This window comes from Rhea pennata, chromosome 1 (genome assembly GCF_028389875.1).
Source record: "Rhea pennata isolate bPtePen1 chromosome 1, bPtePen1.pri, whole genome shotgun sequence".
In the NCBI taxonomy this organism is placed as follows: Eukaryota; Metazoa; Chordata; class Aves; order Rheiformes; family Rheidae; genus Rhea; species Rhea pennata.
In genome coordinates, this window is record NC_084663.1 from 184,760,812 (window position 1) to 184,784,695 (window position 23,884).

The window sequence follows — 23,884 nt, forward strand, 5'->3', positions numbered from 1 at the left end:
TTTATTTGCAGCTACATTTTCAATTTGTTCTTTTATTCCCTTTTCCTTCCTTACTACAAAGAGAATTCAAACAAGCAAGAGGCCAAGCTGCCTGCAGTCAAATTCACCGTACATTAGAAACGCAAAGGAAGACCTGGTAGGGATGAAACTGTAAGCACAGCTGCAGCTCCACTCACCTGAACCCTGGCAGATGTAAATATATGTGGTTATAAACACAAACAGAGTGAAAAAAAAAGGATTCAGAATGAAAATCGCCTCCTGAGCAGAAATGTTTTTTGAAGTATGCTTCAGACAGAAGTGTAATGCTTAAGTTTCTATACTGCCTGATACCATTGATATCAAGCTATGGGTGTGATGCTCTTCCACGGTCTGACACAGAACAGCTTGGGGCGAACACGGCTGTTACTAACGTATTGTTCAAAGGCAATCAGAAAACCCAGCGGCAGCAACACGCATCTCGGCAGCCTCCGAAGACCTTCGTTGCCAAAGGAAATGGATGTGCAGTTCAATAGCGCAAGTTCTGTTTTGGGAATCAGTTACTTAGTTTTTGCTTTTCCTCATTCCAGTGTACATGATCACGCTCTGCCCAGATGATGTTTTACCCCTTCCCATATTACCTCTTCTCTTTTCCCAGGTTACACAGATCTGTTAAAACTGCTGAAAAGAGAATAACAGATCACGGCTGAAGTTGGAAAAGGGACTGCCCTGGCTGTTCAGACATTAATGGTCGTTCTGAGTTTTTATTCTTGTGGACTTTTTAAGCATCGGATTCTTTGCTGGCTGCAAAATCAGATATCCAGGTTACAGAGGGCCTGTAGCTGGTCAGCAGAGCTGTGTTACACTGTGTGGTGGGACAAGGGTACGTCACGATCTGGGGGCCCATGGCTTCTTTTGGGATGAGAGGTGGGTAAACACCACGGCACCCCATTAAAAGGGGGCACAATCCACTTATGCTAAGCTACACCCCTGCACTGGTGCTGCGGTACTGCCCAAACCAAGGGGTGGGAGCTGAAAACACTGGCACCTGTAGGACGAGGAGCTCTGCTTCTGTCTGACTCCATTTTTCGCTTCTTCCAAAATGAGCACTCTGTTCACTCCAACTTGTTAATGAGGAGTTTGGCTGACAGGAATGAATGAAGTCAGAGCATTAGCAGTTGGTGCAATAGCCTCTTTTCTGGCAAAAGGCTCCAGAGTGAAAGGCAGCTTCTGCCAGCTCCGCCTTTGTGTCTGGAGGCAGAGTTCAGCCACAGATCCAAATCCAGACGCTTCCACCCTTTGGAGACTCAGCATAGGTCCTGTGTGCATGGCTGAGCTCTCAATGCACCAGGATGTCAGAAGCACTCAGCTTCTCCAGTAGATGGTGAAGCAAGACGACACGGGCAGGGGTTTTGCCGTATCCACAGGGGACGGAAGCTGATATCATGCTCTGGTGCCTCACTTTGTCTTGACGAAATGCCTTCTGGAAACGTGGGGACAATCAAATGTGGAAATATCCCAAACCTAGCAGCAGTCACTGGCACATGGCACAGTCTCCCACCAGATGTCAAGCATGACCACCGAGGAGGTGGTGGTCCTGCAATGTCCTTGGCATCAGCAGGCAGAAATCCAGTAAGAGCCCACCAGCTGTCCCAAGAGCAGGTGAGAAGTCAGGGTTTTAGAAGGAGTGAGAAATCTCCAAAACATGTTCTTTTAGCTGCTTGAATCTGAGCAAACCCTTTGGTCTTAGATACTTCCTTCTGGGCTGAAAGCTCAGTGAGCTGCAAATGGCCACAGCAAGGAGGTAGTCACCCCCGACGTTTAGGGCTGCCCAACTCTTTGGCCAGCCTGATCTAGCCAGTCCCAAGCTCTTGTACCTGTGCTGCTCCACAGCCACTCAAGGATTGGGAAGACACAGGGGTTCATTGGCTGTGCCCCAAATCACTTTGCAGCCCATGGTCATTCTCATGGACTGAGACTGGTCTCATGGACTGAGCTCTGCTCGACTTGCTTCATTGTCTTCTGCCTCATGTTCCCCTGTCACTGGGCCAACAGCCAGCCTCTTGCCACATCCCCTCCTGCTCATCAGCTGACATAGTTGTGCTAGTTTGGCCTCATGTCTGGAGCATGAGGTCTCAGAGCAAGAAGGCAGCTGCAGCCATTCAAGTGGGAACAGTCTTCCCAGCACTCAACATAATTCCACAAGACAGTAGCCAGGAGCTGTGGTCCCTCTCCTCCTTGCACAGTCCTTTGTGCTAGAAACATGCCTTGCCACCTCATCCACCACGGGGAAAGGAAGCTCAGAGGGTCTGCAGGCTCGCTGGCAGCACAGTGGTGAAATGGAGCCAGGGAGGGCTGTGGCTCCATTTTCTGTCTCTCAAAGGAAGGATCTTCCGCTCTGCTGTCATGCACCCAGAGCGCCGAAGTGTTGTTGTCCTTGTTAAAATTCCAAGCATGCACTCTGCCTTGTTTATAAGCTGAAATACAAGTTGAGACCTACCTGCTTAATATAATTCAATGCTTACAGTTTTGTGTTATTATAGCCAATGTGTTTGATCAGGCATATGAAAACTGCTTGTCATCTGCTGTTTGACCTGATGTGGAAGGTTTGGGGACATCTGCATAAAGAACTTCGTGGATCTCTGTGTTGTGCGAGCTCATAGCACACTAATTACCATATGTTCTGTTTTATTTCCTTTTGTGCACAGCCTATCTTGCTTCCCCAGGGAGGGTCCTGCACCAAGAAAAATATAGAAAAACGTAATTTTCACCAAGACCTCCCATATTTATAAACTGTCATCATCCCATGACTTCTTCATGTCAGACGGAGAACAAGAACTATGTTGAAGCATTTTGCAACTAAAATCACGAGGGGGGAGCTGGCTTCAGCTCCTGGCCTTCCTGGAGCTCAAGAGCCAGATTGCGCTCGGTGTCTCTTGCCCACACCTGATGCAGTCAGTCCCTGCAGCTGGTGCAGAGGTTGTGCCAACCCAAGGGGCTTGGCTGAAGCTGGCAATGGGGACATGGAGCTCTTGAGTGAAGAGCAGCTGAAGGAGACCGAGCCCAGTATCTCCTCTTGGTCGACATACCCCTTGCTTGCCGCGTTTCTTGTGGTGCTGGCCAAGAACATCTCCGTCACCAGCTTTTCTGCTGTCCTGCTCTTTCCTACAGGGAATGTAGACTGCTGCTGGCCAGAAAGCAACCTCCTTTGGCCAAAAATTCTGCTTATTGAAATCCGGTTTCACTGGGAGGGAGAAGCTGCCTGTAAGCCAGGGAGCAGGTGTGCTGCATGAGGTACTGCTGCACTGGGATGGTCCCATCCTCCGGACAAACTCGGCAGCGCTTGCCTGTGCATCCAGGTTTTCTCCTGCCTGCAGGGGCCAGCAAGTTGGGGAGTGGCAGCAGCACAGGCGAGTGCCATCCCCAGCAGGCACCCACAGAGCAGCCACCAAGTGCCCCCTGCCTGGGAGCTTAAGATAACACCTGAGTGTCACAGCAAAAATCAAGTTTCCTCCACAAAAGACATGGCCTGGCAGTTAGAGCATCTCTTGTACCTTTCCCATCAGGTCTTTTTTTCTTCCCTCCATCCTACTCCTGAGAAGCATTTTGACCTAAAATTGTCTGCTGGTGTCCTTGTTGGACAGCTCAAGTGGAACCAGCACCAGCTCCAGGGAGCATCTGCCCTGCTCTGGGCTTCCAGGGAAGTGTGGGTGCAGAAGTGCAAACCTCCCATCGACCTCAATGGGGCCGCATCAGGCTTTTCGTGCCTATGTTTTATTCTAATGTGGTGCTTTTAATTCAGCGCTGGCAGTCTGCAGCTATTAGTTCCTCAAACTGATCATGAGAAACCATCCACAGCTGCCGACTACGCCTCAGCCTCTTGGTCTCCCCTATTTGGGCGAATAAGGGAGAGGGGAAGGTCCTGCAACCTCACCGTCCACGTCCTCAAACTTCACCCCCGTTTCCATGCAAACAAGAACAAACTTGGTGCCTAGCGCACAGTTCCACCCGGATCCGCGGTCACGGCGCTAAGTGTCTCGGTGGCAAACATAAGGTGCAGATTTTAAATGAGGAATTAATGAAAACTCGCCTTCCCTTCTCATTTTCCCCTTAAACCTAGTTTCCATGGGAACGGGTCTGTCGAGGCTGCCCGGAGGGAGCAGCGGAGAAGGAAATCTCCGCTCCGCCTCGCCGCTCTCTGCTCCGGTTTGCCAGCTGAGCCGCCGAAATTGCCAGGCTTTTAAAAGATGTTTTCCCCATCGCGATTTACGCCTGGAATAAGCCCGACAATTTCTTGTAGAGCAACTTCTCTAACAAGCCACCAGCTGGTTTGTTATGTTGCCTTCGTGTGCAATTGTGCCCCCAGCAAGCTGCATCCCCCTTCTTTAATTGCCCGTCTCGTGGTGAGAAGCAAAGTGCATCCGAACAGTGTGTTACTGAAAACGTCCCTTGTGTTGGAAACATTCATCCCACCCTTTTTTTTTTATTTTATTTTTTAAGTGGTGGTGAGTGTGCCCTGGGCATGCAGACCGAGCTAAAACTGAGAGCACAGAGGTAACTGTCTCATTAATTCACCATTTCTCCCAGAGACAAATTGCACCAGGCGCAATCCTGCCACGTGCCGAGCGCCTCCTTTCAGCACATAGGCTGGGGTTGAGGGTGCAACACTTCGAATTACACTGGAGGACTGTCCCAGCTGCAGAGAGTCAGGCAGAATTTAGCTGCATCCAGTTTGCCAGAAGTGGTCAGTGGGGCAAATTCTTCGTGGGTAGACCAACGTGCCCCTGGCTTTTCTCTTGGAGGGAACTTAGTGGCTTGCTCTGGAAGACAGCCTGGGAACAGATGTGTGTAGCATGGACAACCAGCAAAATATGACCCAAAAGCAAACTGGGAAGTGAAGGTATTTGACAGTGTAGCTACATCCTTTCCTCCAGGTGAACAAATCCCAAGTACATGAGCACTGCAACGGTTGGGGATCAGGCACCCCAAGAATTGTGGCTTTTTTTCCCCCTCCTTTTCCTGCTGTTGAGATGCATCTGTTTCCATTTTTATCAGTATTTGAATTGCAAGCTACATCCACTCTCCCAAGATGTGCAGACACATACAATTCTCATGTTTTTTTTTTTTTAAAAAAAAAAAAAGTTTAAAAGTCTAATCAATCCTAATCAGAAAGCTTCAATGCTATCCAGTTTTTACTTTGGGCATGCAAAAAGCTTTGCCCTCTTGGATTACCTAGAGCTTGCCTATAATTAGAAAGCAAGACTATAATGAGACTGTTTTCTGCAAGTCACACACGAGATACCTTGCCTATCGTACCGTGACTATTCTCTACCTGATGCTGGTGCAGTCTCAGGCTGAGTACGACCATCATTACCTGAGCACCACGCTCCAAGAAAGACGTGAACTGCAACAAGGGAAATCAGTCCAGAGCTCTGGAAAGCTTCCCTAAGGGACAGGATCACAACGCAGGGTAGAAAGGCAAAGCAGTCCTCCGTCAACAACCGCTCTCCCTGTGCGGGGAGTACAGTAGCTCTTCACCCAGCTTCGTAGCTTCGTCTGGACAGGTTTCCCCCGGATCGCTTCTGCAAACATCGCAGGAGCTAACACCCGAAGACCGGCCAGAGCGGAGGAGCTCAGCGCCCGCCGCTTCTCCTCGGTCCACGTTGCCCTCTCGCAGAAGGGAATTAGACTAGCCTGACGCTTTGCTCTTTGCTGATGCATTTCAACCGCTTCTCATCTCTTTTCTTCTAGGTGCTTTCAAACAATTTGTCTCATTGTTTGCTCTAGTATTTTTCCAGACACTGAAGCCAAGAGTGCAGGTCTGTGGCCACCCCTTTCCCCCCTGTTTTGGAGCCCCTGGCTGCACTCGCCCATACACCTCCCCAGGTGATTGCAATTGCTATTGATGGCAGATTTCATGAGCCGGGACCATGTTTGGTGGGACAGGACAAGCTGAAACCACTTAGTTTATCTCAGGTCATTAGCTTATTTTTTACAATTACTGCAGCTGCTCCTGGGGTTGCCATCCCCATTCCACATAACCTGATGCAAAATGTTACTAAGCACTTCAGCTATGTTGGGGCAAAAGCATGTTCTAGCAGTTTTATTCCTCAGCTGACCAGAGCCATGGGCTTCCTCTGTCACATTTGTACCACAAATGCAGGGAGAGAATCATTTTTCTTCACACTGACAAAATCGCTTATTGCCCCTCGTTTATCAGGCTTCCTTTAGGGCCGTGGCCTTTCCCGTTTTGCCCCCTTGCACTGCATTTTCACACGCGGCCCCGAGCCTAGGCGCTGCCTGCCAGCGCAGCACCCTGCCCCCGCCACCACCCCGGGGCCTCGAACCCGCGGCACCAGCACGAGCGGAGCCGCAGTCCCGCCCCCTCTGCCGGCGCCACGCCGGGCGCAGGAAGTTGGTCCGCCGCGGGCCACCGTCCCCCCGCGGTGCGGTTGCCATTTCCGTCCGGGTGGGTACGGCGGCCCGCGGCGCGGGAGCAGGAAGGCGCCCGGCGGCGGGTTCCGCGCGCGCGCAGCTGTTTTCCTTCCCCTTCCTGCCCGGCGCCGCTCCCGTCGGCGGCGGCGACTGCCTGGCCCGGCCCGGCCCGGCCCGGCCCGGCCGCCGCCATGAGCGAGAAGGGCGAGCTGGACCTGACCGGCGCCAAGCAGAACACCGGCATGTGGCTGGTGAAGGTGAGGGGCCGCCGCGGCGCCCGGCCCCGGCCCCGCGCGGCCTGCGGCGGCCGCACCCCCCCCCCCCCCCCCCCGTCCCGGGCCGGGCCGGGCGGGAGCGCCTCGAGGGGCCCCGGGGAGCGGCGGGGGCAGCGGGGGGAGCGGGAGCGGGAGCGGCGCGCCGGGGCTCGCCTCCTCGCCTCGCCTCGCCTCGCCGCGGGCGCTCGCTGGGGCGGGAGCCTCGCCGCCCCGCGGGCGCGCAGGTAGGTCCAGCAGAACAACGGAAAACAGGTTTGCTTGGGAGCTGCCCTGCAGCGGGCGTTTTGTTAAGGAGAAGAGGTAAGGTACCATAACTCCCGTTTTCCTCCAGATCTATGAAACTGAGAACTCCCAAGTTTATGGCTCAGCTAAGAAAAAAACAATAAAAAAGAACCCAAGCCAAAACCCAGAGGGACCCCCCCGTGTCCTCCTTACCTTTGTCTTGTCGCTACCACTCACCTAGAGAAGCGCCGTTACAGCAAAGCCGGTGCGCCCGTGTAAAGCTCGTTGAGTCAAAACCAGGCACTGTGCAGGAACAGGGCCGTTGCGCTGTGTGCTGGTGCTAACTAGGCCTCCTAGGTACACGTGTACCTATGTACTGGCCTCCTTCTCTGGAAGGTCTCTCTGTCGAATCACTTGATTTAGTTCAGTGTCAACAGGAACACGTTGACTCAGGGGAGACGAGGCTCACCGGCAGCTGTGGGAGCGTGTGCACTGGCCCCCTTCTAGTCCTGGCTAGGATTAGCATCCTAGCGGTAGTGTCCTTCTCTTCTGCCTTTGGGGACTTCTCGAGCAGGCTCAGAGCAGCGTGAAAGGGAACCAGTGGAGATGAGGAAGTACTAAAAGATTGGTTCTGGGTAGTGGGGAGGATGTGACAGCATCTGACTTCAACCACCAAAACATCGTATTGTGGCTGTTAAAAAAAAAAAAAAAAAAAAAAAAGAAAGTGGTGGGAAATTTCAGAAATTCTGCAAGTCTGATAGTGGGTAGGTCAGAGCATCTGGCTTCTACTTTAATGCTGATACCTGAATGTCTGCTTTCGCAAAACCCTATGGAAAACTTCAGTGCTGTGATTGCAGTAAATTATCCAGAACAGTAAAAACAAAAGCTGAGAGCAGAAAGCTGCCAAAGTATGTTGTGATACAAAGTGACTGGCTGATGAAATGGCAGATGAAATTCAAAGCTGAAAAATATAAAATGGTGTGCATAGAGAAAAAATATTTGAATTTTACTTGCACAGTGCTTAGGTTTTCAGCTGCTTGTCATCATTCAGAAAGGAGAACTTGGGTTTACAGCAGATGAAGATAGCTCTGTGAGAGTATCATGTGAGTGGCAGTCAAATATGTAGACTTTAAATACATATTTGATATAGAGATAATGATATAGAAAAATATAGAGAAAAATACTTTTTATATAGAGTATTCAAAGAAAATAGAGAAAAAAAGAGAAAATACTGTTTTGTCCTCATATAGCCTGTCTCTTGAATACTGTGTACAGTTTGGTCTCATCCTCTGCATCTTGTAAAATATATGGTGGAACTGGAGAAGGTGCAGAGGAGGGCAATGAGAATGATCAGAGGCACGAGAAATGGTATCTGTGCAGGCACCTCCTAAATATGCTGATGCAGGCTGGAAAGATGATTGATGTAGAAATCTGACAGGGATCTATAAAGTCATGACTATCAGGGAGTAGGTGAATGGGGAAGAGTCAGTTTTAACACAAGAATTAGGGATGTGTCAAATTAGAAATGCATGAGGTGGATGTTTAAAGCAAACATTTTTGCACAATACATAGTTAAGTTCTAGAACTTGTTGCAAGAGGGTGTTGTGAATGTCAGAACTTGGCAGAGGCTCAAAAAGCCATTAGACCAGTTTATACAAGAAAAGGATATTGAGATACTAAAAATGAAGATGCTCCCATTCTTCGGGAAGTGCTGGATTCAGAAACTGCATAAATTGAACAAGCATACTGGGGAAATACCTGTTCTTGTCTTGTTTTCCTGCTCTTCCCTAAGTGCCTTCTGGTGGCCATGTTGGAGAAAGGATACAGAACTTGACTATCCATTAGTCTGACATGGGTTTGTGTTTTTTTAAATGAGCCAGGAGTTTTCAGGCATATCTGTGCTTACAGATGATACTGCTCTGTGAGCACAGGATGCTGCCTGGTTTAATGAGAAAACTGGACTAGCAAGAACTCTTCAATACTTGGAAGAACAATCAGTGCCTAATACTCTTTTAATATAAATGTTCATGCATGTGGTCTAATTTTAAAATTTGATTGTCTTCTGGCATACTTAAGAAAAAAAATTGGAAGTTGCCAACATTGATAGACCATAGCAAGGTGCATGCAAGTTTTTGTCCTTTGGATTCCTCTGGATCTAAACTTGGAAGCAATGGGTACTTTTTATTGTAACTAGGATAACTAGGCTGAATTTATCCTTATTTTGAGGGAGAGAGCAATAAGCTCTACTCCCCCCCACCCCCCCAAAAAAACCCACTTATTTAATTTCCATTTAGCATGTATTATGCTAACACAGGAAGTATTCCAGAGAGGCTGCTTAATTGGCAATAAAAAGCATAATTAGAGGTTTCTCCTTATGTGATTAAACTGCATGTTTTTTGAAAAGAGTTTTCTTACCTGCGTATCCCAGAATAAAGACCACTTGTCTTGAAAATTTTAAGTAGCCTTTTACTATAGCATTCATTATGTGCTTTCCACAAGTCAGTCTTTTGGTAAGTGTGTAGCTCTCAAAATCCTAACAGTCTTTGAAAGCTCTTTTTGCTCTCTAAAAGCAGGTCACTCTTGTTTTCTGTTATGTTATTTCAAGGACTGTTAAGATTTTGAAAACCAGTTGTTCTCTGTAAATTACACTCATCATACTAAATTGAACAGAAAGTGGTTAATAAAGATGTCTGCAGTGTGCAAGACATTACTTACCTTTCCTGTGATTGCTTAAGCCATTAGTGTGGAGCTACAGGTTTTAGCCTGTAGTTTGAGGACTACAGTCTGATTTTAATTCAAGCAATGATGTGTAGATTGAAATAATCCTTTCATAGCGGTCCATCGTAGCCCTTTTTCTTTTCCTTTTCTACATAACCATTGACTCCGGATAGGCAAGCAGAAAGATGATTAATTGCATTCTTTGGGACTGTTTCCCCTGCAGTTGAAAGAAGTATGATTGATCCTGATCCGAATGAATTTCTTGTCTGATTACATTATATAGCAAGTTAATGATTTTAACAGCATGAGGGTCCTTGGTTCCTTTTTCAGTGATACTGAATATATATGTACCTTAATACACGGCAGTGTAAATTATGCCCAGATTAGGTGTGAGCGTGTGATAATATTTCTACTAAGTGAGCCAGAGCACATGTCACAGCATTTATTTTGGCTTTATGTAAGCTTTGGGAAGAAAATATATCTGATGTGGCATGAAATCTGTAGAAAGATAACATTTGAAAAACTGAAAAAAACATAAATCAGTAGATTGTGCCAACTAATTGGTTTCTGTCATTCATCTGAGACATTTTTGACCCAGTGTTAAGAGTTTATGGAAACTTGGGCTGATACTTATTTTGGCTGAGCAATTGGAGGACATCTGGATTTTCTAGCTTTATGAGGACACTGTGAGACTAAAGGAAAGTGCTAAGCACCAGTACAAAAATGTCATCTGATTTTTATGAAGAACAGAAAAATGTGAGGTTATTATTAAATTCATTTGTGTTACAGAACTTACTAGGTTATTATTTTCAACACATTTTCTGTGATCAACTCACAGCCTCCTCAGCTGTGAATTAAAACTTAGTTTACATTTTATTTTAATCCAGACAAAAATCAGATTACAGAGTTCCCCTTGATGCTTGAAACAGAAGAATTTTCTGCTGCCTGCACATTGTGTGATAGAACTTAATGTTTCTTTCTGTCTCTAACTGGCTGTGTCTCACAACCTTCATTGCCTGTAGGTTTTTCTAAGTGGGCACAGCTGCATTTTCAGCAGCTGTGAACTGTGTGGGCCAGAATGAACTTTAGTGGGCCAGTATGGTGAATGAAAGCTATTGCCCCAAATTAGAAATTCTTATTTTGTCCTGGTGTGTCATGAGCGTATATAGAAGAAAGATACAGATTCTGTATCTAAATACTGTTTTAGTGCATGGCATTGGAGCAGTAAAATGATTTTCCTTTTTCATTTGCTGTTGTGCTAGACACTGAGACTGCTTTACTTCTCTGAGATAATGTTCTCGTAGTGACTGCTACTTTTTCATTAGAAAGGAACATTTTATAGAAAGAAATAAACTTCTATTAGACTACTTTCAGCTATTTCCTTTTGAAAAAATTCTGATTTCTGTGTCACTTGAATATCTTACAGTTTAGTTCTGCATAGTCAGATGTGTGATTGTCCTTATTGTCTCAGGTCTGTATTCCATTTCTCGAAGTGACAGTACCTCTGTATCTAATGGCATGTGTGTAGGGGGAAATTGCTGCAGTCTCACATTTGTTGTATTAATGTGTCATGTTCAACCTCTATAAAAAGCCATCATACCAAAAGACAGTCATAGTTGCTGAACTGTAGGGGGAAAAATATGCTATGTGATCTGCAAAACATTGCACTGTGAGTTTGTAACTAGCTCAGTTGACTTTTTGCAAGTAAAGACAGATGTGGATAGAAGAACCGATAGCACTCAGCAGGAGAAGAAGCCAGGGGCTGAAAGCACTGATGCAAGGATTAGGTTGGGAATGCATCACTGGGGCAAGGTGGTGGCAAGCACTAACTCAGACCATCTTTCAAAATATTGTGGAACTGTGCCTTCATGAAAGCGCTGAGATTATAGATGGTTGTCAGCTAAACAGAGGTATTATAGTGTGTTGAGATTGGTGATTAACCCTTTGATCTCATAGAATAAATTTAATTTGCCTTCTTTAAACTCATCTGGTCTCGAAGAGGACCTGGGTAGCTCTGACAAGCACCAGACATATTATCTGGAACCGTTATCTGCAGAATAATGATGCGCTGTTGCAGAAACATGCAGGCCGGCATGCTGGGATGCATTTGGGAGTCTGAGGAGTGTGGGTGTATGGCACACCACTTGCAACAAGGCATTGAAGCTGGCAGGAAAAGCACCTGGTTTTGGAGTCTAGTTTATCTGACAGTAATTATCTGGTACTCTTTTGGCCGGAGGGTCAAGAGAATGACCGTAGTTTCAGCTAATGCTACCTTGACAGGAGAAGAAGGAAAATGCTTCTGCTTGGAAAACCCGCTTTCTGTTTGTTGGTTAGTTATTTGAGCACTGAGAGGTACCTTTACTGTCCATCAGGAGCCCTGGCCACTTGAGGCTGCAGATGCCAAAACCCTTGTGTTTGAAGGATTCTGGGTATAGATCAGACAAACGCTTTCTGTGGCTTCATAACAACTCTCAGTCAGTAACAGTGCAGAAGCTTTTATTCCTTGGATGAAAGCTTTTATTTCTAGGAGGTTAAGCAGGGCTACTTAACCATCTCCCACTCCTGGTTTGTTCCTGCTTGTTCCTGTCCCTACACTGCCCTTTCCTTTGTGCTGGATCAAGTGTTTGTGCAACCGTTTGGGGAACTGGGCTGGGAAGCTGATTTGGCTCTTCCACTTACAAATATAAAGTCAGCCCAGCCAAAACATGGAAGTCCCTCTCACCTCCCTGCCAGATCAGTTTACTCTTTCAATATATCACACAGCTGCACAATCACAGAATCAGTAAGGCTGGAGGGGACCTCTGGAGATCATCTAGTCCAACCTCCCTGCTCAGCAGGGTCACCTAGAGCATGGTAGACAGGGTTGCATCCAGGCGGGCCTTGAAGATCTCCAGACAAGGAGACTCCACAACCTCTCTGGGCAACCTGTGCCAGTGCTCCGTCACTCTCACAGGGAAGAAATTCCCCCTCACGCTCAGGCGGAACTTCCTGTGCTTCAATTTCTGCCCATTGCCTCTTGTCCTGTCAACGGGACAGCTGAAAAGAGTTTGTCCCCGTCCCCTTGACACTCTCCCTTCAGGTACTTGTCCACACTGATAAGATCCCCCCTCAGGCTTCTCTTCCCCAGGCTGAAGAGGCCCAGTGAAAAACTTGTTCCAGCAAAATTGGAGTGATGAGAACAAGTGATAGGAGGCAAGTTTGCCTAAGCTCGTTCTGCTGCTGAAGAAACGCAAATCCTGATAGGAGCAAGGCGACAGTTTGCTGTTTAACGTGTCTAAGGTTCCCAAATTGTAAACCTCCCTTTGCAGCAGCTTTCAGTCTATGTGGGCCATAATCATCTCATAGATCTGTTTTTTTCCACCCAGAAAGATGAGAGTTTATAACTAATGTTTAAAAGTATAATTTTACTTGATAAAATTGTTGGTACTTCTTAGAAGTGCAATGTCCATCTTCTTTGTAGTTCGTATTTAGCTAATATTTGAGATTCAACATACATAGGATTTTTTTCCTTCATTTGGGACAAAAATACAGTACGGTACTTATTTTTATACTACATTTTTCTCTTTTTCCCTTCCTAATAGAATATATTGTCTACTATATTTAGATTGTGCTATAGTCTGAAGTGAAGCAGTAAGTGTGAAAGCATTTAAAATATATACACACGTTACATAGAATTTTTAAATCTGATTTTCTTGAAATGTGTCTTCTTTTTTAGGTCCCCAAATATTTGTCACAACAGTGGAATAAAGCTTCAGGAAGAGGTGAAGTGGGGAAACTAAGGATTGCCAAGTAAGCCTTTTTTATACCTTTGCTGACTGCAATTCTTAGACTGTTGACATTGTGCATAGAGGAAGTTACCTGCAGTAAAGTAGATGATGCTGCATCTCCTAGATTATGTAATCCTGTTTCTTGCAAACACTGTGTGCATATTTCTGTGTAAACTGAAAGATACCTTCTTCTCTAGTGATTATCAATGTATACATAATAAACAGATCAATATATAAAATTTTACTGGGGAACAGCTGTATCCCAGAATGTGATGTTTGATTTCATAGACCCAAGAAATATGCACATCTAACTGGAGAATCTCCTTTAGTTTATTTATGTACTACTTTGCTGCTTCTATTCTCATCTGCTGACTTTTCCCATTTGTTCTTGGGCATCAGCATCAAGAGAAATTGAGCAGCTCAGGAGTGAAGATGAGTAACAAAACTAGAATTTGAATTGACTTTGTTATCAGGGAAGCTAAACTTGTGGAAACAGATTATGGAAACTAAAACAATAAATATTTTCTTTTGCAGAAATCAAGGAAGAACAGAAGTAAGTAATTACTAAATACAAAGGCTGTGAATGTGTTGTATTTTGAATTCTAAAAATTGTTTAGAACATGCTGGTTTCTAATGTCAGATTTTGTTGTTATTGTTGTTACACCTGTAAAGAAGTAGTATACCAGGGAGTCAAGAAGACAGAATTCTGTTTGTAGATCTGCCCACAGGTTTACTGTGAGACTTTCATCAAGCCTTTTTGTCTCCCTGTGTTTGTTTACCCTTTAGTAGGCAGCAGTTGTAGTAACAACCTTCTCTCTAAACATTTTGAAATGTTTTAGTGCAAAAGGCTGTATTAAAGCTGAGGATGATAATGCTAAAACAGAAGCTGGAAATGGAGGGGTGCAATTTCAGAAAATAGTCCATGTTATGTTTGGAATTTATTGATCCTATTAAATGTAAAGCATTAAGCAATTGAAGGTGTTTCTGCATGCAAAGATAACTACTTTTGTTAGCAGCTCAGTGAATACTAGTAACTTCATGTGTCTTTTACAGGAGATAAGGGAAGTTGCATTAGTTAGGATTGCCTAAAATACCAAGTAGGTCTGTCCGTTTGAACTGGGAGAAACTCTGGAGGAAAAAAAAGTGCAGGGAAGCAAGTTGCATTAGCCATTTGAGAACCTGACCAAACTGCTGTTATAGTAAGCCAAGAAACTTCCACTGGAGATTTGGAAGTTTGATTGGACTTTTCCAGGCTGGAACATGGTCCAATCTTCCTAATTTTGTGAGCTCCACAGCAGTATCTTGATGTAGATGAGAACCAAAAAGTGCATTTTGCAGACTTGTAGAGCCAAGTGGTGAGGAACCCAATGAAAACAGATGGCTTTCCAGGGGTGCTATTGCTTTGTGGTGGGACGAGCCTAAACAGGATATATAGGAAAAACAGTGCAATTGGTGCTGTGCTCCAAGTTCAGGATTCTTGCTTAGTCCTATGGCTAAGGACTTTGGTTACCCAACAGTCCCAGTACCTCCTCAACTCTTCAGTTGAGCATATGATGTAACCATGCCAAAGGAACTATATCTGAACTGCTTATGGGCTGCACGCAATTCAGGAGTCCCAGACTGATCATGCTTGTTGTGGTACATTGGCACTTTCTTAGGAACTGAACTGGCTCTGTGAAACACTTCAAAGCACTCATATTGAATGCTGTCTGAGAACCTGTTATGACTGACTTTTTCATAAATAAAACAAAATCATTCTCTGATTTCAAGAGGAAGCAATGTAGAATTAAAAAAATGAGTAAATTGCATTAAGTACATAAAATTTTGCATACTACATTTCAACAAGAGATCGATGTAGTAAGATTCTTTTCCTGCCCTTTATAATCTAAAACAGAAATGTGCTGTACTACTTGTTTTTTTCTCATTCTGTTTCCCCTAATTCTTAAAAGCTGTATAATTTAGTCTGTTTGGTAACACTGTGGTAATTGTGACTGTTAGGTGTCATTTACTTTGAATGAAGAACTTGCAAGCATCAATGATATTGGAGGAAAACCTGCTTCAGTCAGTGCACCAAGGGAACATCCATTTCTTTTGCAAAGTGTGGGAGGACAGACCTTAACAGTATTCACAGAAAGTTCAGTAGGTAAGTTAGAATTAGAGTTATTTATTACAATTTCAGTGTATATAATTTCAATGAACTGGATACTGTAAAGGCTGGAAGACTTTCAGAAGTAAGATTTTATCTTTGTTTTGTGGTTATCTGGATACATATTACTCTTTTATTGTGACTGCTTCTTTCCTTCATCTGACTGAGCAACTGATTTAAGTTCTGCAGATAGGATTATCTTGTAGATTTCAATTATGGGTCTGCTGAAGAGAACACAGAAGGTGTATGGAGTGCAATACACTGGCTATTCTCCATTTTAAGGGTATTCAGTGGAAAAAATCTTGTGTTTGTGTGTGTGATCCATAAAGACAAAAGAATTGGATGAAATAATACATATATATTTTTTCTTGAATTGGTCTTTGCTATCAATTTAGTTACATAAAGAATAATTCTCCTATCCATTTGAAAAGATCCATTTTAGCAAAAAGCACATCTGTTCACCAGAGTTTCTTCTGCAAAGTGAAACTGCAGTTTAAGCTTAATAAGGTTGTGACACTGAACAGTGCAACAGCAGGGTCGTCATCATTTTTCTCACTGAATTCTCGTTGTTTGGCCTGCCTTAAGTATAGCTCAGTAGCTGTACATGATGAGTGAGTAGCGTATTCAAGATCATGTGTCCCACAATGCGTATTACACTTAGGACAGGTAGTGTTATCCTGTAGAATACACACAGCAGACTGCCTTGCATATACCTCCACTGTGCTGTACGGTTTTGTACTGAAACTGCATAGCCTTGCTTTCCATGTTAGAGAGGAGGAAAGTAAGATAGCTGCAGAGCTTAGCAGAAGATAGCTCAATTCCAGGCACTGAGGTTTTGCTATCCCCAGGAGACAAATAAATCTTCTTTCATATTTGTGCCTTCTCTGGGGCAGAATGCCCTACAGTTTAACCTGTTGTCAGAAGTTTCTTAAAACCAGGTGCTTATAAACATATGTAGTAGTACTGGTTAAGGGCAACTATTCAAAATGACAAAGCAGAAAACACTTTATCTTCAATCCAGAACTGCAACAGCTCATCTAAAATGCTTGTGTCCTGGTTCTCCTATGTCAAGAAGCTGCTAATCTGTTAAGTTGTACAGCATTTTAGTAAATTTAATGATAAAAAGGGGCATTTTATGGTGTCAGAATTTAGCTGTTTCTTTTCAGATATAATGTTACCTAGTTTTGAAATCAGTAATGGCAGAAGTGCTTTTGAAGGGAAAGACAAACCCTTGAGTGCCTTTACTTATGCTTTCTATTCATATATAGGGTGTGTGCATTTAAATTGATTTTTTTTAAATGATTGCATATTACTGTTTTATCCAATATGGAATTTTTCCTGGGGAGAAGCACACCATGTATCCCATTGAAGCCTTCTGATCTACAGGCTGGCAAATAATTACTGGGATGGCAGTGTGATGTGTTATCAAATCAGTATGAGAGCATTATAGCTAACTATTTTTTCAAGAAGTTGTAAGCATTTCATTGGTACCTCATCCTTTCTCATTTCTTTATGCCTTGGCCTCAGAATACTTGAAAGAACTGTGAAGTGCTTGAAAGAATTCAGGTGTGAAGATGTTCTTGGAATACATATTTAGTGATTTTGCATATTTGCTATCCCATGGGACTTTGCTTTCCAAGACATTTTTTTAAACAAAATTTTACTTCAAAAACCTCTAATAGTAACTTAAGCTGCAGTGAGTGAAGATACATAACTTAAATGTAGAGTAGTTGTCATTAGTTAGAATGAAAGTCATTACAATGGGATAGCTAGAAGATGCCTATTTATTTCTGTTTAACCATCTATAACTCGTGTGTCCTGAGACCACTAGCTACTTAAAAGTTGTACTGTTTTCATTTAAACAATTAAAACATTTGATTTTTCTTAACAACTACAAAATGTTATGCAGGGACTGTGAATCTATGGAGCAGAAGTTATAATAATCAGGAGCAAAGAATAGCTGCTGAAATTGGAAGTGTTTGGAGTAAAGCACTGAGTAATCATGGCCCTTGTCAGAATTGTTTTTGCTTGAGATTAGCAAGCATGACATGCAGTCAGTGAGTTTTCATGAAACTTGCATAAATGCAAAATGGCTAAAACATGTTGCTGTTGTATTAGAGCTGGCTTTGGCAATACAAGCAAAAATAAATTTTTAATGTACTTTTCTTGCATGACTTTGTAAAAACGAATGGGACAAATGTATCCTAAATCTCAGCCTGATTTCTTACAGAAACTGTGTTCATATGGCAATGCTCTTGTGTCTGAAGGTGTATCTCCAATATATTTTGAGCTCTGTAGCAATTTCAGCAAATTTCACAGTGAATTCGAATTAGTGTGAAAACAAATGTCTGAAGAGTAAAGCCCTACTCAAAAGAAAGGCTGCTGTATAAGCTCAAACCTTATTTGATGCCAGAGTCCACATGGAAAAGAACCGTTACAATTGGATCAACCATGGGAAAAGACTCGATCAAAGCTTACACTTCTTTAAACATCCATAGTAAGAAACAGTCACAGGACATCAAAATTCATTTATTCATATGTTCTTATGTCCACAGATTTTTTTTTTCAAATTACAGTCAACATATTTTTGTGAAATGTGTTGACGATCTTACGCCTTTTTCTTTTGCGAAATGCACCGTATAACAGAACTAATACTCTGATTCTGAAAGTGAGCAAAAGATTAAGTTGGTACAGAATTGCAAATGGTATTTCTGATGTTACATCTAGAAGGACCACTTGGGAAATAATGTGAATGAAATATAGAAAAACAAGTGTTTCATATGCTGTTGCTTCCAGTCAATATTTTGGGAACTGAACTTACCTAAAATGAAACAAATTGTATAAAATGACTCCATTTCTTTTATATAAACATTTTTTCCTTGCTTTCTTCTGAAGCACATTCAAGGACCAAAGATCTTTTCTGTCTACTATCTTCTAATCCTGGGATCCTTATATTGTAGTAACCACCTTCTTGATTTAGAAAATATATGAGAGATGACAGAGCTTACTCTGAAGTCTTCTGTAATCAGGGAAGATGCTGCAGTGAGTTTACATATTCAGCACTTTATGTCAGATTCTCGGGCTACTTAGACCAAGCAAAAAAGATCAGACTTGAGGAATAATTTAACATTTTCTACATGGTATAATTTCTGGACTGCTAAATAGATTTCATTTGTTTTCCTAACTCAGTTGGCTCCTAGTATCTGTTGTAGTTAGAAACTACTTTAATTCTTCATATGGGGCTGTCTTCTGAGTCTAAGTCTGCCTTGGAGTCAATCTGTACAAAGGTAGTGAGGTGCTTGGATGCTTTTGAAGATGATAATAGAGGCCTTCATGTGTAATAGGTAGTGGTTGGGGAGGAGGACTTCTCTACGCAAATGCAGATATTTGTACTGTAAACCTGTGCAACTCAGGTAGTCCTGTATTAGTTAATGGACAGAAATAAGCACTTCTGAGGTGCCATTTATGTCCAAAGTCTAATGAGTTGCAGTTTCTTGGTCTTCTGCAGTACATACACTAGATCTGAGCTGATAGATAAAGTGGATCCCATCCCAGATACCATTAAAAATCTGGTCTATTCTTGTTTTCATACACTCTGCTTTCTGTATTGACTCACTCTGGGGTTCTGTACCATTCACTTTTTTCCCCCTATTCCTGCATTTTGAAATGGCTCTAATGAATAATACGGAGTAGTATTATGCGCTCCAAAAATACTAGGTGCAAAATACCACATTCGATTGCTGACTGGACAACCGGAAGAAATTATGACATGGAAAGAGTTTGGTCCAGGTCACGAACAGATACCCACTTCTCAGAAATGTTATCTCAGCTGATTGATCTCATGCAGCTGTGTTTTCTCTCCCTGTTTCCTCTGCAAGTATGGCTGCATGTGTTAGACATTTGTGTAGCCTCACATTGCTGGGAAAATCATGAAGACCTGCAGCAGATTTCCTGAGGATCAGTTTAACAGAGCTATGGGGGAGCGTGGATCTTTCGAAGATCACAGAGGGATCCAAGGCACAGTTGTCTCTTGCTGTCAAGGTCTTGCTGTCTGGGCTGATTTTTAGTATTATTTTTGCATTAAATATGAACTACATTCTGTTCCATAAACATCACCATATGTACATCAACAGTTGCTATGCAACAATGCTATTTGTGCTTCCAGTCATTTTATCTTATCTTTGTCATCAGCTATCACAGTTGTAATTTTTTGGGCGGGAGGAAAGGAGAGCATTTTGCATATATTTTGATGTACTGTTTTGAACAAAATGAATTTTTCTTATGCGTGCATAGCTGAAAACCTAAGAACTCTTCAGGGAAAATTTTGGACTTGATAGGGGATGTTTGACCACCCCTTCCCCTCCCCAGGCTTCCTACTGGCAGGCACCCTGGCATAAGAAAGTGGCGTTATTTGACAGTTTCTCTCCGGATTGAGGAAGTGCGAATGTGCTTTTGTTAAATATTTAGCAGTAAACTTTTCTTATTGTGGTTATAAATTAATTTACTTAGTGCTGTAATTGCCTCTTGCATCATTTTTATGCCAGCAGGTAGTTTAGTATTGCTGGATCTTAATATGAACAAATAAAATTAGCTATGTTAAAAATGATAAAAATTCCTTACTGAGCTAGTTTTGGGAATATTGCTTGATAAATATACTACTAATGTGACTTGGGAAAACACAGATCTTGGCAGGCAGTTAAAACCTTAACTGTAAGGAATAGATGGATAGGAAGATTTTACACTGTAGGCACAAATCAAGTGTAAGATACTTCTCTAAAGTTGGATAAGATGACTAATTTTAATGGAATTTTGAATTTATCTTCACAACTCCTCCTTCATGAATGGGGTTGCCTTAATGCCTGTTTTAGTGACTTTATACTTGTTCTATCTTACTGATACATGAGTAAAAAATATTTTGGCAATTCCATTATGTGACAGAATGTCTCCCAGAGCTGTTTCTTTTCAAGAGGCGTTCATGCGTGGATTGTTTCATTGTTCCAAGAGTCGCAGAAGATTCCTGTCTTCTAATACTACATTTTTGTCCATTTTTCTGAGTCTTCCTCCTCTTCTTTCAGAATCTCAGTTCATGGAATACAATGTTTCTTGTAATTCCATTCTATATATGATGTAGATAATTCTGCTAGTATTCCTTAAAATATCTCCTTTATTCCCACTCCCCTCAAATAGTCTCTCCTTGTTTTTTTTAATACAATTTTAGAATGTGAAAGGAACATTTTGGGATTTGTGGATGAATCATACCCTTTGTATAAGTTATAATGCATTATTGTATTCTGGCCAAAAGGAATAGTCAGAATTTGCATTTTGAGTTTATCATCAGCAGCTTCTGTCTTTGAAGTATCAATCAACTGTTTAAAAAAATGCAGAGGAGAGATTTCACTAATAAATCTCGGAAAAATGTTTCTTTCTTCCATTAGAGCGGTTACTGCTATAATTGCATTTAATTATTTCCAGTAAAGTACTTAGCATTCAGAATCTTAATATCGTTCCATGTTACTTCCAGTCTCATCAAATGATGTGTGATATCTCAATTTACTCATCAAACTGTTATTTAGGGACTAAGTGCCCTTATCATTCTGCCATCTTAGTTTTGCCTGCTGAGGGAGTTTGGATATAAGCCTTTCTGTTTTTCCAGTATTCTCTGTCTGTATGAGGCTGTCACCTAACCACACGTTCTAGTCTTCAGAATTCTTTGAGGTCCTTCTCCCTGCCCTTTGCAGCAGCCTGGCTGTGGAGCATTCTTTTCCTGCTAGCAGCAGGAGAGGAAAACCTATTGGCAGCCTCATGATCAAGAAAAACAGAAGCAACAGCAGCCTTTCAGTTCTCTGATGTTTATGCAAATTTCAAACTATTTGTGAAGATAAAGAAGATGCAACTCATTACTGGAAAAGCGGAATATGTGGCTCAAAGTAGTCTGATTACAGACAGCATTTTAGTGGGTCAAGCTGTCATATCTATTATTATAACATACAGTCCATTAAAAAACAATTACATCATCTTTCTTCTTCACTTCTAAAAAATGGACAGGTTATTTATTTACCTGCTTCATATGAGTGCTGTGTGATTAACAAATTACTGTGAAATGGTTTCAGCTGGCTGTCAGGGGTAAGCTCTTAATTTTTTTCATTTTTATTGTTAACAATTATAGCCTCTTAATTCTTGTATGAATTTAAATAGATTATCTTGAGAGTATAATGTGCAAAATGTATGGAGTATTAGAATAGACTCACTGTGATCAGAATGGAATTGGCTTTATGTCTACTGTAGGGACTTTAAATTTCTTTGGGTTTTTTTTCAGTCTCACTGATACATGAGTAAGAATGTCAAGTCCTGTTGATGTATGGCTGGGAATCTTTCGTGTTGTGGAGGAGGCTGAGCAGCTATAATCTGCATGGATAAGTGCATGAAGTAAATGGAGTACTGTGATACTTCACTTACTTTCTTCATAGCAGCAGTATTAAGGAGAATTTGAAGACGGAGATGTGACCTAAACGTAATAAAAATAAATTACCTAATGGTGAGAAGAAAAAAACACTTCTTTGCAAGGCTTGAATTTTATTTTTTTATACTGCTGGGGGCAGATTCTATCGCTACGTACAGACGAATACACTCACCCCGTTTGTAGACATCATACCCGTATATTGTTATTTGTATCAAAGATGCTTTTAAGGATTTTTCAGTGTGATGTCTCTTTATGCAATAGTTTTGGCTAGGTTTCAAACATTTGCTTGGGATATAGTCTGTAACAAGAGTTTTTTTTGAAAATGGAGTTAAAAAGAAAGAGCTTTAAAATCCAACTTGGTCCAATTAGGGACTGCTACCTTAGTATGTTTCTTCATTAAGTCCTGCTTGCTTCTTGTGTGTCTAGTGAATTTTTCTGTAAGTTACATCTGAGTTAGGGTATTGTTTGGGTTCTAGCTTACACTGTAAATGTGCCAAGGACACAAGAAGAATGCGAATGAGAATCTTTCTCATACAACCAGATTATCTTGCAAGTGTATTTGAACGTTGCCAGGGATCTTCACTCGCTTTGTGAATGCTTATGGGTGGGGAAAAGCTGTGTATAATTGTGTTTTCTCAGTGAATAAACACATACCTTCAGCTGCTAAGAGTAACAACAGCAAGCATCCAAGAAAGAGGGATCTTTGAGATACTGCTTTTTCCATTTACATTAGTCCTCCGACTGTCAGTCTTCACTGAGAATATAATGTTTTCAACCTTGGAAGCTAGCAAGAACCAGTGGCTAAGGAAAAGGTTTTGTAAAATATGTCATGATTTCAATTCTGTTAGTACCCAGCCTATAAAGAGCAGAAATGATCAGACTAACTGAACTACTCCCTGAGTTGCAGCAATAATTCACTCTTGGCTGTAAGTAAATAATCTATAATGATAGCTGTGATATGCCTGAATTGAAAGCTAAGGACAAATATGCTTTCAAAACGGTGGAATTTATTACAGATAAGTGAAAATGCTCTTTTTATTCTCCACCTTAGAAGATATGTAAAAATAAGGAGCAGTCAAATTTCAGGTTGACAAATTTATGTAGGGAAATCCTTCATAAGGTTGTTTATTTATTTATTTATTTATTTTTACATATTTAGGACTCAGTTCACAAAAGTGCATCCACTAGCTTTCATCTCTTAAAAGGCTGGATTGGAATCTAATAGAGAAAACTGTTTTCTACTTCTGATTTTGCCATTAAACTGAGTGGTAGTCTTTTGGAAAATCACTTGACATCTTGTGTCTTTTTCTTTCCTTCCTTCTTGCATATTCGGATTCTCTGTTCTGGTGAACAGGTTGCATTGCCAACTGCATATTTTTTGGTACCTAGCAAGTTGAGAGCAGTAACATGTGAGGGCCAAAGCTCAGAAAGTGAAAAGATTGGGAAAAAAAATCCTTGTGTGAGCTAGTAAGCTGCAAAAAAGCTGCAGAAGAGATTGCTTGAGTTAAAATTCACCTCATGCTAATTATAAGCATTCTTTTGCAGAATCCTGATTTTTTTTTGATATACAAAATAATGTTCATTTAACTATAGAGACCAGTGAGATAAACGGATGCTGTTCATTGCTTAAGCATAATCGTAATATTGATTCTGTATAAATACGTAAGTTCATTCACGCAGCTCTTAATCGAAGATGTAATGGAGCCCTTCCATTTAAGACGTGTTGTGAGTTTGAGTACTAAAGGAGATTTTTGTTACTCCTTGTGACAGATTATTTTTCAAAAAGTAAATTTATAGACATTAAATGAACCCAGTAATTGTGATTTTATCATAATTTATTCTTCTTTGTTTTGCAAACCACTTCTTAGATTTAATTCCAAATAAA

At 42.1% G+C, this 23,884-nt stretch overlaps 1 protein-coding gene across 1 annotated transcript in view; it reads left to right on the forward strand.

The window, feature by feature from the left end:
- Positions 1-6,472: 6,472 nt before the first annotated feature.
- GTF2F2 (general transcription factor IIF subunit 2) overlaps positions 6,473-23,884 on the forward strand; it is a 97,076-nt gene continuing 79,664 nt past the window's right edge. The window contains exons 1-4 of the mRNA XM_062576331.1: positions 6,473-6,668; positions 13,342-13,415; positions 13,928-13,946; positions 15,392-15,536. Coding sequence (XP_062432315.1) covers positions 6,603-6,668; positions 13,342-13,415; positions 13,928-13,946; positions 15,392-15,536 — 304 coding nt within the window. The 5' untranslated portion in view covers positions 6,473-6,602. The remainder of the gene's footprint in view (positions 6,669-13,341; positions 13,416-13,927; positions 13,947-15,391; positions 15,537-23,884) is intronic.